The 18,806-nt window shown below is 46.2% G+C and overlaps 2 protein-coding genes across 2 annotated transcripts; both read left to right on the forward strand.

Annotated features, from left to right (window-relative positions):
- Positions 1-4,240: 4,240 nt before the first annotated feature.
- On the forward strand, positions 4,241-6,030 carry nkx2.3 (NK2 homeobox 3). The gene is made up of 2 exons (XM_056292234.1): positions 4,241-4,595; positions 5,369-6,030. The coding sequence occupies exons 1-2, from the start codon at positions 4,241-4,243 to the stop codon at positions 6,028-6,030; spliced, it is 1,017 nt and encodes a 338-aa protein (XP_056148209.1).
- A 7,601-nt stretch (positions 6,031-13,631) lies between these two features.
- On the forward strand, positions 13,632-16,509 carry nkx3.3 (NK3 homeobox 3). Its single transcript, XM_056292185.1, has 2 exons — positions 13,632-14,077; positions 15,214-16,509. The coding sequence occupies exons 1-2, from the start codon at positions 13,816-13,818 to the stop codon at positions 15,738-15,740; spliced, it is 789 nt and encodes a 262-aa protein (XP_056148160.1). The 5' UTR covers positions 13,632-13,815; the 3' UTR covers positions 15,741-16,509.
- The last annotated feature ends 2,297 nt before the right edge of the window (positions 16,510-18,806 follow it).

Raw genomic sequence — 18,806 nt, forward strand, 5'->3', positions numbered from 1 at the left:
CGCGGCGGAGGGGGCGCGGCGGCGGCGGCGGCGGCGGCGGCGGAAGGGGTCGCTGTGTCCTTTACGGCCACTGCGGAGCAAGACCGAGATCGTCCGTCCGTCCTTCCCGAGAGGAAAAAGAGCAGAAGAAGAAAAAAAGAGAAAGAAATTGAGAAAGTACGATAACGTGTTTAAATGTGATTGCCAGGTTTTTATAAGCTGGAGGGGGGGAGGAGGGGGGGGCGTCACGGAATTTTTTTATGCTTATTTTTTGTGTTTTATTGCTTAAAGCCCATCTATCTATCTATCTATCTATCTATCTATCTATCTATCTATCTATCTATCTATCTATCTATCTATCTATCTATATCTATCTATCTATCTATCTATCTATCTATCTATCTATCTATCTATCTATCTATCTATCTATCTATCTATCTATCTATCTATCTATCTATCTATCTATCTATCTATCTATCTATCTATCCATCGTCAGAATGTGTCTCATATGGGAAACATTTGATGAGACTATCACAGTAATTTAGCCTTTTTATATATTCACGTGGGATGAGAAATACGGGAATTTTAAGGAATGATATGACTCCTCATTACCTTGTTATTCTAGCAAATTAAAAACAAAAACAAAAGAGTTGTGAGAGCGTAAGTATGCAGGTATTACCTAACAAGTCCCACCATTAGGAGTGAAGTGGAACCTGGGGACTCGGTGCTAGTCCTTGAAAATATTGAAGAAACGTGCTGTGTGGACTTTTAATTTCGGTTTTCAGTCGCTAAAACACATTTGAACAGATTTGGGAAACTAATTAAATTAAGTAACACACTTTTCGGTCGCAGCAAATTCAAATTCCACCTAATTTATTACACATTACACATTATAACATATATATATATATATATATATATATATATGGATCACTGTTATATATATACATATATATATATATATGTTATAATGTGTAATGGCTTTTAAGATGCTCAACATGAGTGATCGGTCCAAACCACCAGATAGATAGATAGATAGCCTGTACAGGCTAAGTACATGTATACATGTATAAATACTACAAGTACATGTATACATGTATAAATGTTATAAGTTTATGTGTATTTTGTATCATTGTTAAGAAAAGTGTTATATAAATAAAGTTATTATTATTATCATTATTATTATTATCATAAATGCTGTAAGTTCATGATTACACGTATAAATACTATAAGTTTACGTATACATGTTCATGTATACATATATAAATACTATAAATTCGTGTATAAGTGAATAAATTACTATAAGTTCATATATACAAGTATAAATACTACGTTTGTGTATCCATGCATGAATACTATAAATTCATGTACACATGTATGAATTCTTTAAGTTCATATATACATGTATAAATACTATAAGTTCATATATACATGTATGAATGCTATAAATTAATGTACACATGTATGAATACTATAAGTTGATATATATACATGTACTTTAAGTTCATATATACATGTATAAATACTACAAGTTCATATATACAAGTACAAATACTATAAGTTCATATATACATGTATGAATACTATAAATTAATGTACACATGTATGAATACTATAAGTTGATATATACATGTACTTTAAGTTCATATATAAATGTATAAATACTACAAGTTCATATATACAAGTATAAATACTATAAGTTCATATATACATGTATGAATACTATAAATTAATGTACACATGTATGAATAATATAAGTTGATATATACATGTACTTTAAGTTCATATATACATGTATAAATACTGTAAGTTCATATATACAAGTATAAACACTATAAGTTCATATATACATGTATGAATACTATAAATTAATGTACACATGTATGAATACTATAAGTTGATATATACATGTACTTTAAGTTCATATATACATGTATAAATACTACAAGTTCATATATACAAGTATAAATACTATAAGTTCATATATACATGTATGAATACTGTAAGTTCATATATACATGTATGAATACTGTAAGTTCCTGTATACATGTATGAATACTGTAAGTTCGAGTATACATGTATGAATACTATAAGGCTGTCCACGTGACAGGAGCGGTCTGAAGACTCCTCCAGGAGAATCGCTGCTCTCACCTCAACATATTTGTCCCTTTGGCCCTCAGCTAAATGTCATGGATCACTGTTTGCCTCGTAACTGTGTTTAAGTGACAATATATGGCGAAAAAACAAAACAAACAAACAAAACAAAACAAAACAAAACAAAACAGTACACAGCAGTACACAGACTGGTAGATAACGGAGTACAGGCTGAGGTTTGGCGTCTCCAGACCAGTTTAGCGCTGCTGGAGTCAGAGGGAGAACAAAAGGAAAATGAACCGTGTGCCAGATTCTCCAACTTGTATTTATGTTAATATTCATACGTATATCTGTATTTGGAGCCTATCAGGGGCTGCAGGTGTACTGATGAGCAGCGTGCAGGTTTACTTGGTCACTCGGGAATACATTTACCGTACCATACTACCGTACTGCTGCCATCCCATAATAGTCACGACGACCTTATCGATGGCCATAATGATAATAGCGTAATAATAACAATAACATGATAATAACAGTAATAATAATAATAAGAACGACACGATAATAATAAGATAATTATAATAATTATTATATTGATAATAATAATATGATAATAATAGCAGTAATGATAATAATGACAATGATAATAATGAAAACAACAACAATAATATTTGTAATAATAATAATGATTCTAATGATAATAATAATAACGATAATGATAATAATGATTCTAATGATAATAATAATGATAATAATAATAATAATGAAAATAAAAATCACAGTGATAGTAATAATGATAATGATAATAATACTAATGATAATGATATAATAATAATGATAATAATAATAGTAGTAATAAATGTATTAATTAATTAATTGGTTAAAGTGGGTTGTTGTTATAAAGGGGGTTTTCTGCCACACCCTGAACGTGATAGCGTTTTGTGTGTGAAACCCCAGTCAGAGGTAAGCGGGAGCTGTGTGGTGTGTGTTTGCGTGTGTGTGTGTGTGTGTGTGGTGTGTGTTTGTGTTGGTTGGTTTTAGTTTCTGTTCGGCGGTGGTCTTTAGGTGTGTGTGCCCAGTCCCGTGGCCGTGAAGAGGACCGGGATCCGCTGCAGGTTTGTCAGCTAAGACCGAGGCAAGCGGCAGCAGATACGCGCCGAGGCGCTCGCGCTGGGTGCGGGACGTCTTATCTGAAAGTCGAGGTTTATTTCTCACTCTCGCGCCATCTTATCTTATCCGACAGGAAGCGCAGATACGAGCAATCTCCCCCCCCCTTCCCCCACCCATGTGATTATGTGGAGAATGACCAGGTTTCACCAGGCCAGCAACTCACCCCGGCACGGTCTGAACTGCACCCACTTCATGGGGGGGGGGGGGAGGGGGGGGAAACAAAAACATGACCCGTCTTTTAAATGAACGCGGTTTGCACAACAATAATAATAATAATTAAAGCTCCCTTACCTTGTAGAATCCGGAGAGGTGCGCACACTGCGGAGGGGAGGATGTCAACATTATTATTTCATAGATAACACATTACGCATGGAGCCTTGTCCTCCTGACTAGCCCACTGAGAGAGAGAGAGAGAGAGAGAGAGAGCAAGAGCGCGAGGGAGAGAGAGAGAGAGAGAGAGAGAGAGGGGGAGAGAGAGCGAGCGAGCGAGAGATTGTCACTATCGATCCCTCCTCCCCCGCATCCAGACGTCACCAAGTAAAGGGAGACAGAGGACTGCATCTCGCCTGACCCCGCTGCCTCCACACAGCAAATCGGATTCAGCCCACCAAGGGGGAACGACGCGCGCGCGTGTGTGTGTGTGTGTGTGCGCGTGTGTGTGTGAGCGTGTGTCTGCCCCCTCTTGCCCTCCAGCTCCCCGCGCAGCGACGCGCAGAGAGGGATGTCCCATTCCGCGGCCAGCCGGTCCTCCTCGCTCCAGCACGACGAACCAGCGGCGCGCGGCCCGTCCTTTACTTTTACGCACCGGCCGTTGGCTTCTTCAGCGTGACGAATAGGTGCCGTCTCGGACCTGCTTACTCTCCATATCGGTAGTCTAAACAGCACCTGTCTGGGGTGTGGGGAGGGAGGGAGGGGGTGGTTCTTTATGTCCGTCTGACCCACTCAGCGCCACGGACCCGCCGTTGCCCTTCCGGTGATAATAACAACAACAGCAACGATGCTGCCGAGTCCAGCCATGAGCTCGTCCACCACGCCTTTCTCCGTCAAGGACATCCTGAAGCTGGAGCTGCAGCAGCAGTCCCAGCAACACCAGCGGTTCATCTCGCGCCTGGGACCGGGTCCGCTCCCGGCTCCGTTTCGCTCCCACTCGCCTCCTTCCTGCATGCTGGCCGGCAGGGACAGCCCGAGTCCCGGCTCGTGCGTGTCGGAGAGCGAGGAGAGGATGTCGTACGTCAACGCGCACATGTTGCAGGAGCGACTGGGCGAGTCCGGGCTAGCGGGGGAGATCTTCGCGAGCCAGATGCAGAGCCAGTCGGCGAGCCTGGACGCCGAGCAGGAGGACCTGGACACCAGTGAGTGCACGATAACGACGATAACGCGGGGGGGGTGGTGGTGGGTTGTGTGTGGGATCCAAATGTTGCCCGGCCTCATCAAGCCGCGTGCAAATAACGCCGTATCACGCTTTCACACCGCGTGCCGTGCATGCGCCCAAAACCCAAATTCTGCGTGCATGCGCACGATGCGCCGGTCTCCTTCCCTCCCCCCCTCCTCCTCCTCCCCCGTCGGCGTCTGTTGTACCGTCCGTCCCGCCGGTTTCAAGGGCGCGGCTGGACGTGTTATTGTGGCGAGACCGCGAAGCCGCGGTGTGACGACTCCGCGCGTCTCTCTCTCTCCGTTTCCATTCCGTCCAGTCTTTATCCGCACCCGCTCCTCGGCCCCGGTTCGCATTCATTTCTAACGTGTCCGCGGTACAAGCGACTAAAACCTTTACCAAACTCATTTTAATGTTTTCTCATTAAAATGTGGAGCGTGAAAAGTGTATTTAACACGCGCGCATTTTATTGGTAATGACGAAATTATTATTTTTTTTACGAATCTGCTAGAAATGTAGTTGCCAGGAGTAACCGCGCACGTCTTGGGGGAAAACGCGTGTCATTGTTCCCGCGCCATTTCCGCCTCGTTACGCAGAGCGCGCCGGCTTTAATTAGCGCTCGGTAATTAAGCGGCGGAGGTGAAGCGCCGGCCGCGAGCGCGCGAGCGCGAGCGCGAGCGAAAGTGAATATTTTGTCCGTCGGCCCCGTGCTGGTCGGGTCGTGCTCCTGAGAGCTTCTTTTCTTGTCCGCAGAGAGCCGCGTGCCGATGCCGGGCGAGTGTGAGGAGGCGGACCCGGAGAAACCCTCCAAACAGCAGCGGACCCGGAGGAAACCGCGGGTCCTGTTCTCGCAGGCTCAGGTGTTCGAGTTGGAGCGGCGCTTCAAGCAGCAGCGCTACCTGTCCGCGCCCGAGCGCGAGCACCTGGCCAGCTCGCTGAAGCTCACCTCCACGCAGGTGAAGATCTGGTTCCAGAACAGGCGATACAAGTGCAAACGGCAGCGGCAGGACAAGACCCTGGAGATGGCCGGCCACCACCACCACCCCCACCCCCACCACCACCACCCGCCGCCGCCGCCGCCGCCCCGGAGGGTGGCCGTCCCGGTGCTGGTCCGGGACGGGAGGCCTTGTCTAGCCGGATCGCAGAACTATAACACGACCTCCTACGCGGTCGGAGCGCCGAACCCGTACGGCTACAACGGCTATCCGGCCTACAGCTACAACACGTCGATGTACTCCAACACCTACTCCTGTACTTACTCCAGCGTGCCCGCCCTGCCGCCCAGCAGCACCGCCGCCAACGCCTTCATGAACATGAACCTGGGCAACGTGAGCGCGCAGTCCCAGACCCAGGGCGTCCAGGGCTCGATGGTCGCACCCTGCCAGGGAGCTCTGCAGGGCATCCGGGCGTGGTAGCGCAGTCAAAACACCCACAAACTGAAACAAGTCCCGACAGTCCGGATGTCGGATCTGAACGCTCGCATATACGCCACGCGGAGCACGTAGTCCCCGGGGCCGCCCCGTCTCCAGACAGACTCTCGAAAAGATGGCCTCGCTGCCTCGTTGAGGTAACAACCCCCATGAGGTTCAGACGTGTGACTGAAAGATATGAACTCGCTCTTTTGTTTGTTTGTTTTTTTTGTTTTTGTTTTCTGAGCCAAACAGATCGCTGTTTCGTGAAACTGGTGCTGGATTTGTAATTGCTGGAACGATTTGTTGCGTAATAACCCCCCAAAAACTGTGCGTGACTTTGTGGTATATAGATTATAAAATGGTGACAATGCTGATAGCACCACATCAAACCTCTTCAGCAAACACCTTTGCAGTTACTAGCAGTTAACTAATATATATATATATATATATGCATACATATATGTATATATAAATATATATCTATATATATTCAAATATATAGTTTCTATATATTTAGATAAATATATATGCATATTAAATATATATATATATATAAATATATGGTTTCTATATATTTAGATAATATATATGCATACATATATGTATGCATACATATATATATATATATATATATACATATATGTATATAAATATATATATACACACATATGTTCAGATTCATTTTTTGCCAGACAACAGTAAGCATGAAGCAATAGAAATCTAAAGGTTATGTAAAGCAGTTGTGTATGCAGTATGAAGCTTGGTGCTAAGCTGTGTCAGTATGAAGTAGTCCAGCACGCTGTGTGTGTGTGTGTGTGTGTGTGTGTGTGTCGGCCGTGTGCAGCAGCAGCAGCAGCAGCAGCAGGCTGTGCAGAGGCGACCTGAAGGGACGTCGATCCGGACGACCCGCGTTGTTGAAGACGACTGTTTTTATATGCTTTCATTAAAACTGCAGTATCAAGACACGACGACACGCATATGACTGGTCTATGCTGTGTATCTCCACTTTCCATTGACGCACACGTGCCTGCGCGCGCGCCCCGCTCACTTTTCCAATTAACAGTTTTAACAGGAATAAAATGTGGTCCCCAAACGGCTCGAGACGTGTTTCTGTTGTGTGTTGACTTCTGTGCCGGTTAATTCATCCCGGCGTTCATTTTATCTGAATGACCAAGCATGTAAAAATTCCTGTCAGTCTATTCCTCCTGGGATCGCTGCTCTGCGCGCAAGTATGCAGCCCACCCCCCACCTCCCCACATCCCCACCTCCCTCCTCCTCTCTTTTTTTTTTCTTCTTCCCTTTTTTTTCCCTGAGAAAGTCTACGGCAGACTCGGGCCCGAGACGAGAACCAGAAACTCTGAGAATGTAGAGGCAAGCTAATGTCCGGCAGAGATGGACATTAACCAGACAGCCAGCATCCTTTCTGCGGCCAGCATTACAGTTACTTCTCTAAATACTCTGCGGAGGCTGCAGGAGACTAATAACAATACTAACAACAACTATAATAATAATAATAATAATAATAACCATAATAACTACAATAATAATAATAATAATAACCATAATAACTATAATAATAAGTATAATAATAACTATAATAATAATAATAATAACCATAATAACTATAATAACGATAATAATAATAACGATGATAATGCAATAATAATAATAATAATAATAATACCTGTTGCCATTGTCTCCAATTACTTTTCAACGGGGGGGGGGCGCGAGGGGGCTGCAATTCATTGAATTTAATAATTTTTTTTAATCGCTAAAACTACAAATATCCGCAGCTTTCTTTTCTCCTTCCGAACAACTTCATTTAGTGACATCACAATAGTTTATGCGACAATTATTCACGGTCTACCACTGACAGTCTTGATAGATAGCCTGTTAATTAATTGATCTTAATGGCTTACTTTTCGTTATTATGGTACGACCGTATAAATGAGATATCCCACTGCAGACACGCACACACGTGCACACGCGCGCGCGCGCGCACACACACACCTCAAAGCTTTTAATTGCAGACGGAGTCAAACAAACGCCTTCACCTCCTGAACGCATGGTCGAGCACGCAGACACTATTAATGGAGATGGATGGCAAGGTAAACAAAGTGTTTGTCTCCTCTGATAGCCCTGCTGGCCACTTCCCGTGGCTACTGCACTGCCGGTAGGACATACCTGGTGTCAGCCTAAGTGCTGCAGAGTCCCTAGTGTAAATAGAGCTGGCGACAGGACGGCGATGCCTGAGGACCCGCCGCCCACCCTCTGCTCTGACAGGGTCGAGTGCCGGAGTTGTGATCGCTATCTATATCCCTGCCAAAGATAGCAGCGCCCCTAAACCCGGCTCATCCCGCAGTTTCCCAAAACAAAGTCTCCTATGGCAACACTCAAGTAGTGTAAGAGCCGGCGCCCAAATGCGAGAGGAGAGGAGAGGAGAGGGGAGGAGAGGAGAGGAGAGGCAAATAATTGGCGTATCATTTGCACGCAAAATTGGATTTTGGCGCATGCACTGCACGCAATGTGAAAGTGTAATATCGTGTTTTTTGTTAGACCAGGTTGCTCGGAGAGGAGAGGATAGGATAGGAGAGGAGAGGAGCGGATAGGAGAGGAGAAGAGAGGAGAGGAGGGGAACGGAGAGGAGAGGAAAGGAGAGGAGAGTAGGAGAAAGGAGAGGAGAGGGGACGAGAGGAGAGGAGAGTAGAAGAAAGGAGAGGAGAGGAGAGGAGAGTAGAAGAAAGGAGAGGAGAGGAGAGGGGAGGAGAGGAGAGGAGAGTAGAAGAAAGGAGAGGAGAGGAGAGTAGGAGAAAGGAGAGGAGAGGGGACGAGAGGAGAGGAGAGTAGAAGAAAGGAGAGGAGAGGAGAGGAGAGTAGAAGAAAGGAGAGGAGAGGAGAGGGGAGGAGAGGAGAGGAGAGTAGAAGAAAGGAGAGGAGAGGAGAGGGGAGGAGAGGAGAGGAGAGGAGCGGATAGGAGAGGAGAGGAGAGGAGAGGAGAGGGGAGGAGAGGAGAGGAGAGGAGAGGAGCGGATAGGAGAGGAGAGGAGAAGAGAGGAGAGGAGAAGAGAAGAGAGGAGAGGAGGGGAACGGAGAGGAGAGGAAAGGAGAGGAGAGTAGGAGAAAGGAGAGGAGAGGGGAAGAGAGGAGAGGAGAGGAGAGGGGAGGAGAGGAGAGGAGAGTAGAAGAAAGGAGAGGAGAGGAGAGGAGAGGGGAGGAGAGGAGAGGAGAGTAGAAGAAAGGAGAGGAGAGGAGAGGAGAGGGGAGGAGAGGAGAGGAGAGTAGAAGAAAGGAGAGGAGAGGAGAGGAGAGGGGAGGAGAGGAGAGGAGAGTAGAAGAAAGGAGAGGAGAGGAGAGGAGAGGAGAGGAGTTGCAGCGCGCGGGCCAGGAGCGTCCATCTGCAGAAGAGCTGGCATGGACCGCTGCGTCCTTTCTTCCTGACTCGGAGGGTTAAACGGGGGGAAAAGCGCAACGCAGCCAAATAAGTGATAAGGATCCCAGTGACCACATATATATAGACTCCGCACAGGCCAGCCTAACTGGTGCACTGCCAGCGAGGCTTCATCTAGTGAAAATGAACGTTTACTGACTACAACATGTTACAGCACCCGGGACGGAAGGGGCAAGATGGCGGAGTCCCAAAGAATGTTAAATGTTAACTTGCAAAATTAATTTTTTTTATAATAAAAACGTTAACGAAGAGACTGTCCTCTACCAAAAAACAAAAAAACGACCCTCTAGGTCGTTTGTACAAGCAGCTTATTACGACCCGTACACCCCGTTTACACTTGGGTTTAAAATGCTTTTTTTTTTTGCGATCGGGTCACAAGCGGACAGCGCCAGATACCAGTGTAAACGACCACCACAAGGTTTTGTGAGTTTTGTGACTCAAACCACTTGCCGAGGTGGTCTGGGACGCATTCGACCACATATAGCATTTTGCAGCGTAAACGCCGATGCGTCCTGACGCGCCCCCGACAAGGACGTCACAGGAAAATACGTCATCAACGCAGGATGTGCTGGTTGTTTCGGTAACAACTTTCGAAAAAATGGAGAGGGAGGAGAGTGCACGTGGTTGGAGTACGAGTGTAAACGGGACGCCTAACCTCCATTTGGGCAGAGGAATCAGTCCTGTCACTCTCAACAGCTGGAATAGTCCGTACATGTAGATCAGTGCTAGAAACGTCTTCAAACATTAGCCGCTGTTTTCACAGCTACTCGGCAAATCTGGCGCTTGACTGAGGCCCTTTGACCTTGTAGCGGAAGTGACGTAGACAGTACCGAACTCTTCCTCTTCTTCTTCTTCTTCGGAGTAACGAAATCTGGTCACAAGTGGTCAGCAGGACGCGCTTGGAGACGCGTGATAGACACAGGCGTAAACGGCGACGTGTCTCGCCGTCCACTTGTGATCCGATCGCCCAAAACGCATTTTACAACCAAGTGTCAACAGGGTTTTAAGCTACTTCCTCGCGGTCCCCCCGTACGTTACTTTCCCTGTATCGAGAAGCGACCTCCTTCCATAAACTGTCGCGAGAACGAATATTAATAAAAGCAAAGTGTAATGTCACATAGCGGTTATAACGTCCACGCTAGCTAGCTTTCTAACATGTGGCTAGCGTTAAGTTAGCGCTTATAACGTTACTTATAGGTAAACATACTGCCAACGGCGATCTTAGTTACGAAACTAGACGGCGAAACAACACAAAGACGCTCTGACTACATATTCTATTGTTCTCACATTGTTTTAAACACCCACAATGCACCGGGGCGAAAAATATCTCCTGCCGCCGGTAGGGGCGCTAATTTACGAAACGCTCCTGTGGGTCGTATTAGAGGACAAACGGCCTTTGTGGTCGTATGGGTTGGAGGACTTGTTGTTAACGAGGGACAGGAGGCCATACGAACACAAGGACCTTCAAAGACGTGAGAAAAGAGCAGTCTGGCGCAAATAAACAAACTGGAAATCGTTTTTTCACCCAATATGTGGTCAAGTCAAGTCAAATCAATTTTATTTATCATAGCCCGATATCACAAAGGACAAATTGTGGGTTATCCTCTGTGCTATAATCTTTATGGGTCACTGAGGTGGGTACATTTATATAACAGCCATCTCACACCAACCACCATCATGAAAAATAGCAAACTCTATCATCTCTTAATTGTTAATAAGTCTACTAATCGCAGTATAATAGCCAAGGCTTTATAAAGTAAAATAATAATAATAATTGAATAATAATAATAATTGAAAAATTAAAATGTAATAATTGAAACATTTAGCAGTTGCGATTATATGAAATTACAATTGTGAAATGTTGTAGTCAGGGTTTCCATTTGTGCCAGGCAGCCGTGTTGTGACATCCTGCCTGCCTGCCTGCCTGCCTGCCTGCTGACTGGCTGCTGACTGGCTGCTGACTGGTGTTGTGTAGCAGAGACTCCTCTGTTTAGCCCCGTAGAAAACAAAACAACATGGAGGAGGATCACCGCTCTGTCATCACGACGCCTCAATGAGAGGCGGGCATGACGATTGCGTAACGCGCGCGCGCGTGGGAGTGAGTGTGTGTGTGTGTGTGTGTGTGTGTGTGTGTGTGGCAGTCAGTGTGTGAGTGTGTGTGTGTGGCAGTCAGTGTGCGTGTGTGTGTGTGTGTGACAGTCAGTGTGTGTGCGGGGGGGAGTGAGTGTGTGTGTGTGTGTGTGTGTGTGTAGGTGTGTGGCAGTCAGTGTGTGTGTGGGCGGGGAGTGTGTGTGTGTGTGTGTGTGGCAGTCAGTGTGTGTGTGTGTGTGTGTGTGTGTGTGTGTGGCAGTCAGTGTGTGTGTGTGTGTGTGTGTGTGGCAGTCAGTGTGTGGGGGGGAGTGAGTGTGTGTGTGTTGCGGGGTCAGTGAGTGTGTGGGGGGAGTGAGTTTGTGTGTTAGTGTGTGTGTGGGAATGAGTGTGTGGGGGGGAGTGTGTGTGGGCGGGTGGGGGGGGAATGAGTGTGTGGGGGGTGAGTGTGTGTGGTATGTGTGCGAGCGCGCGTGGTGCGTGCGCGCGCGCGCGCGTGGGGGGAGTGAGTGACGAGAGACCCAGACACACTGAGAGGTTGCGCTCTTTCCCCACCGTCGGTCTGTCTGTCCTCTTTCAACGTCTTGCCTCATCTTGTTTGTTCAGCTTGTGGCCGCGTAGTGGCGCTACCTTCCTGTTTTAGAGGGGCCAACAGTCGCTCGGCCTCAGGAGGTGGAGCGGGTCGTCTGGTAACTGGAAGGTTGCCGGTTCGATCCTTAGGTTGGTCCTTGCAAAAAATGCCGAGGTGTCCTTGAGCAAGACACCTAACCCCCACCCCAACTGCTCCTAATGAGCTGGTTGTTACCTTGCATGGTTGACACCACCATCAGTGTGTGTGTGTGTGTGTGTGTGTGTGTGTGTGTGTGTGTGTGTGTGTGTGTGTGTGTGTGTGTGTGTGTGTGTGTGTGTGTGTGTGTGAAGTGCTGTATAAATGGGATCCATTTTACGCAAACGCCACACTGGCTGCAGAACGTGCCATCTCCGATGTTACCGCGCAGAAGCCTTGGAAATATTCAGTATTTCTCATTTCATCATTTATAGGTTGTTGTGTGTTTCACAGGTAGTCGTGTGTGACGCGTTTTTAGGTCAATATTAAGAGGTTAACAGGCTGCTAGTCTCAAGAACACAAACCCCTCACGCTCGTTGCAAACGTCTCATTACGCACCGTTAAAACGGCGTGTTTGTTATTCGGATCCCAACAGGCCAGCGTCCATCTCCAAAACGCACAAGCCTGCACAAAGTTCAATTTTCCAAGTAATGGAAATAAATAAGAATGACGCCTATAGGCCCATCTTTTTGTCTGGGTCATTCCCCAAGAACCAGATTGGCGCCTCAGAAATAAAGCCGGCCGCGCACATGGCGCGTCGCAGCCTGGTGTGTGGTTCAAGGTGATGCGCGGCATCCGGACGCACCAGCTCTCCGCAGGGGGTCGATGGAGAGGATTGGCGCATCATCTGCACGCAAAACTGGATTTCGGCGCATGCATTGCACGCAACGTGAACGCGTGATAACGTGTTATTTGTACGCAGATTGGTGAAGGGGGGGTGGATTATGCATTTGGACAGACCCATCGCAATTGATCCACTATTATTATTATTATTATTATTATTATTATTATATGGTCTGCGTAGTGGTGATTGTCATTACTTTTCGGTTGTCTTCGTTTTACACGTGTGGGTTGTTGATGTTTTTGGACATGCAGGAGGAAAATAAAATCAACTGACGCTCAACTGAAAATAATGAAAGACGTCGAAAAGTTTTCCAGCGTTCACGTTTGGGCGGCAAAGCGCCCCGTCCGTGTTTTACTCGACCGCTTTGCTGCGGCTTGTGCAACAAAAAAAAAATCACCTCCGCACGCCGAGGCTCTACCGCGCCTCGATTCAAGTCACGTGCGCAGATTCCCGTGGGGGAGTGGGCGGGGCGAGGGCGGGGCCCGCGGAAAGAGGCGACCTATCGTCGGCTGGCGCGCGCTCGCGCCGTCGGGGTAAACTTGACGGCGCCTGACACGAGCGGTGGAAGCTGCGTTCGCCACAACCGAATCGGAAAGACGAAGAAGAAGAAGAAGAAGAAGAAGAAGAAGAAGAAGAAGAAGAAGAAGAAGAAGAAGAGAGAGAGGCTGGTGAACGTTTGGGTCAACAACGGGAGAGGTGGGGGGTTTTCTTCTTTCCGTGGTGTGGGTTCGTCTTGGATCTGGCCCGGGCGAGGGACCGCAGGCCGAATCGTACGTGGACTCTGACAGCCGACCTTTCGCCATGACGTTAAGCTTCTCGTCGTTCTCCATCAACGCCATCCTCAGAGGGAGTGCGGATGCTGGGGGGATGCCCGTCCCGCCCAGCCCGCCACCTGGGCACGGAGGGGGGAAGGACCAAGAGAGCGGCGCGACGGTTCTCGTTTTGCCTCGTCCGGACGTGGGAAACGACCCCGTCCGCGTGAGAAGAGGAGGTCCTCCTGACTCCGGTTTATCTGCCGAACCTCGACCAGAGTCCCACAGACAAGAGGAGAGAGAGAGAGAAGGTACATGGCCGAGGCGGTCTGATGTTTTCTCCCCAGCAGACGATAAGCGAACAAGTAGGAAGGGGTTACGGGCTGCTATGGAAATATGACGTCTGTCAAACTGAGAGGCAACGAGAAATAGGCCAATGAATTATTGTCATTATAATGATCAATTATACGAATTACAGTCACGCATCATCGTCGGGTAACCTCTAAACCGTCTCTGCAGAGGGCACTAATATCAATCAATCAATCAACCAATCAATCAATCAATCAATCAATCAATCAATCAATCATAATAACAATAGCAATAATGTAGTAATAACAATAATAACGATAACAATAATCATGATTGATAACAGCATTGATAATGATGACAATATTAGTAATGATAATAATCTTAATTTGTGTAGGCCTAATTTAGCACTGAAATGCACGTGACAGTTCTTCGGGTTGAGATGTTGTTGCACATTAAGAGGTAGCCTGTATGCAGAACCCTGACTGATGCAGGATTCATTTGCATTTTATTGCTGCCATAACTGACGACCTGCTGTCGAGCCTTTCTAAACACTGTCTTCAACATGAAACGACCAGGTAATGGCAACAGATTTAACCAAGAAGTATCTCTCTGTCTATCTATCTATCTATCTATCTATCTATCTATCTATCTATCTATCTATCTATCTATCTATCTATCTATCTATCTATCTATCTATCTGTCTGTCTGTCTGTCTGTCTGTCTGTCTGTCTGTCTGTCTGTCTCTCTCTCTCTCTCTCTCTCTCTCTCTCTCTCTCTCTCTCTCTCTCTCTCTCTCCATCCATCCATCCATCCATCCATCCATCCATCCATCCATCCATCCATCCATCCATCCATCCATCTATCTATCTATCTATCTATCTATCTATCTATCTATCTATCTATCTATCTATCTATCTATCTATCTATCTATCTATCTATCTATCTATCTATCTATCTATCTATCTATCTATCTATCTATCTATCTATCTATGTGTCTGTCTGTCTGCCATTATGACTGATATTTGACTGTCTTTTAATGCATTTGGTCTTAAGACACAAAAATAAGACTTCAGTGACGACTTGAACGATCTTACTGAGGACTTCATGACACCTATAAAAGGCCCTCTGTCTGTCACAGACCGGGAGGAAAAGCCGCTCCGCTGCCCGAAGACGAGCACGCGCCGCGGGAACGACGAAGACGAGGCGGAGGAGGAAGAGGAGGAGGAGGAGGAAGACGAGGCCGGCGACCAGCGCTCCCGACCCGGCGGCAAGAAGCGCTCCAGGGCGGCCTTCACGCATGCTCAGGTGCAGGAGCTGGAGCGCCGCTTCGAGGCGCAGCGCTACCTGTCCGGCCCGGAGCGGGCGGACTTGGCCGGGGCTCTGAAGCTCACCGAGACCCAAGTCAAGATCTGGTTTCAGAACCGGAGATATAAGACGAAACGCCGCCAAATGGGCGCCGAGTTCGTCGCCTTCAGCTCGCCCCCGGGGAAGAAGGTGGCGGTGACGGTGCTGGTGAGGGACAGCCGGAAGCAGCAGCAGCAGCAGCGCGCGAGCGACGCGGTGCCCTTCCCCTTAGCGAACGTGCCGCTGTACTGCCAGTACCACCCCCACCTCTGCTGCCTCCAGCCCGTCCCGAACCGCACGCTGTGCGCATGGATGCATTAAGACACTCTTCAGAAGACCCCGCGTCCCTTCGGCACCGCATGGCCGTGTGAGCCAGCCCTTCCTGCTCGTCTGTCGTGATGAAAACCGCTTCACACGCCGGGACTCGGCCCCGCGGACACACCCGAATCCAGACCACATCGCTGCGAATGGCGATGTGGTCTGGGGGCTACAGAGCGCTGCTGGATGACGTTGGAGCCCCCCCAAAACGAAGCACATGTTAACCATACCGGGCACTCTGGAGTTGAAATGAAGCGCACACACACACACACACACACACACATATATATATATATATATATCCCGGGGTAGTCCAACCTTGGGGGTCGTCCCGGGTCGTCCTCTGTGTGGAGTTTGCAGGTTCTCCCCGTGTCTGTGTGGGTTTCCTCCGGGGGCTCCGGTTTCCTCCCACAGTCCAAAGACATGTAGGTCAGGTGAATCGGCCACACTAAATTGTCCCTAGGTGTGTGTGTGTGTGTGTGTGTGTGTGTGTGTGTGTGTGTGTGTGTGTGTGTGTGTGTGTGTGTGTGTGTGTGTGGATCCTGTGATGGTCTGGCGGTCTGTCCAGGGTGTCTCCCCCATCGCCGCCCCATGACTGCTGGGATAGTCTCCAAGCATCCCACGATCCGAATTCAGATAATGGAGATGTGTATATGTATATGTATATATGTATATCGTGTTGACGTTTGACTTTTTCACCATTGTGTTGGAGACGATTTCTCATATCAAGAATACTCCCACACACACACACACATCCTGTGTATAAGTATATGCCAATAAAATGTATTTGTATTTTCATATTTAGAGTGTGTGTGTGTATTTATTTAAGACAGACCGGCTCCTGTCAGTGTAGAGGCAAGCCTGTCTGTTATGGTCATACCATGCTCCATCATACCCCACCAGCAGTTCTGACGTCCACCTATAGGATGTCAGAACTGGGTTCAGCAGGCCACACGACAAGACAAGAAGATTAAAGACTGCTTCATCTTTATCTCTTTTCATGGTAAGTTGAACTAACTTACTTAGACTTGAGTCTCTCCATGTCGTGCTGAGCCAACGCTTCAGGCCATCAGTTATTTGACCAGAGAGGTGATGATGATGTGCTGCCCTTCATCAAAATGTAAAGCCTGGCTATTGCAAATACAAATACACATGAGTCCACACGTGTCTGCTCTAAATACATAATGTACTAGCCAATAACGCCTGTGAAGACACCTGGACATGACTAAATATCTATAATGATGTTAGTTATATTATTCATATACACAGCTTTATATATATAGATGTCTATAAATAGCTCTCTCTATAGTATATATAGCTATATATAAAACTATATATTATATATATAACTCTCTCTCTATATATATATATACACACATACACACACACACACACACATATATATATATACATACACACACATATATATATATACACATATATACATATATACATATACATATATACATACATACACAGTTATAGAGTGGTGAGTGTACGGTTGTTTAGGACGCTTCCTGAGGTTGACTCCGTGTTATATGTTTACTCATGTTTAGGGTGGTTCACGTTAACAGTGTTTTTAACAGCGAGTAAATATTCAGAGGACGATCAGCTGACTCGTGTCGACTTCATTTAAATCTGTTTAATTCATACACGACCCTGCTGAGGCTTTCAAAGGAAGTAGACGTGGGTCTGCTTGTAATGATGAGAGCTGGGCTGATAGGAAACAGGACAGATAAAGAAGGGCTGTCCCCCGCCTGCAGATGAACATGCAAGTTATTTCATTAAAATGATGGCAAAGCTCCAGTTCCTCGATAAGATTTGATCCCAACACAAGTGTAAAGCCTTGAAGAAAAAAAACCCTGTTGTGCATTTATTGTTGTTCAGCTGTGAAGTGAAGGAGCGGTGTGCGATTATGATTTATTGGCCTCTGGTTTGAGGGAAACAACGCTCATATTCATTATTAATGCTCCGATTCAGTTTCCAAACACGTAAAACAAATGAACTGACACAACGGAAAATCTCACTTTCGGATTCAACAATCTCACCGTGAATTCTACAAGTTACGTTTACTTTAAAACAATCACACGTGGGAAAAGTAAGCGAATGAACTTAATTGTGTCAATTATGCGAACTCATTTCACATAAAATCATTTCACATAACTTGACACAAGTTCATTTACTTACTTTTCCCACGTGTAATTGGTTTCCTACTTTTTTTAAGTAAACGTAACTTTTAGAATTTACAGTGCAGTAGTCAGTAGTGTAAATTTACAGTGCAGTAGTCAGTAGTGTAAATTTACAGTCGTAGTCAACAGTGCAGTTGTCAGTAGTGTAAATTTACAGTGCAGTAGTCAATAGTGTAAATTTACAGTGCAGTAGTCAGTAGTGTAAATTTACAGTGCAGTAGTCAGTAGTGTAAATTTACAGTGCAGTTGTCAGTGGTGTAAATTTACAGTGCAGTAGTCAATAGTGTAAATGTACAGTGCAGTAGTCAACAGTGTAAATTTACAGTGCAGTAGTCAGTAGTGTAAATTTACAGTGCAGTAGTCAATAGTGTAAATGTACAGTGCAGTAGTCAACAGTGTAAATTTACAGTGCAGTAGTCAATAGTGTAAATTTACAGTGCTGTAGTCAACAGTGTAAATTTACAGTGCAGTAGTCAGTAGTGTAAATTTACAGTGCAGTAGTCAGTAGTGTACATTTACAGTGCAGTAGTCAATAGTGTAAATTTACAGTGCAGTAGTCAGTAGTGTAAATTTACAGTGCAGTAGTCAGTAGTGTAAATTTACAGTGCAGTAGTCAGTAGTGTAAATTTACAGTGCAGTAGTCAATAGTGTAAATTTACAGTGCAGTTGTCAGTAGTGTAAATTTACAGTGCAGTAGTCAACAGTGTAAATTTACAGTGCAGTTGTCAGTAGTGTAAATTTACAGTGCAGCAGTCAGTAGTGTAGTGCTGGTCGTTAGCAGACTGATGCCTGTGCGTCTGTGCACGGCTGCACGACTCAGAGAAGGTCAATGGACCGTCCAGCCGGGCTGCAGTAAGCACGTATCCCTAAAACGAATACA

Source organism: Lampris incognitus, chromosome 13 (assembly GCF_029633865.1).
Source record: "Lampris incognitus isolate fLamInc1 chromosome 13, fLamInc1.hap2, whole genome shotgun sequence".
NCBI lineage: Eukaryota > Metazoa > Chordata > Actinopteri > Lampriformes > Lampridae > Lampris > Lampris incognitus.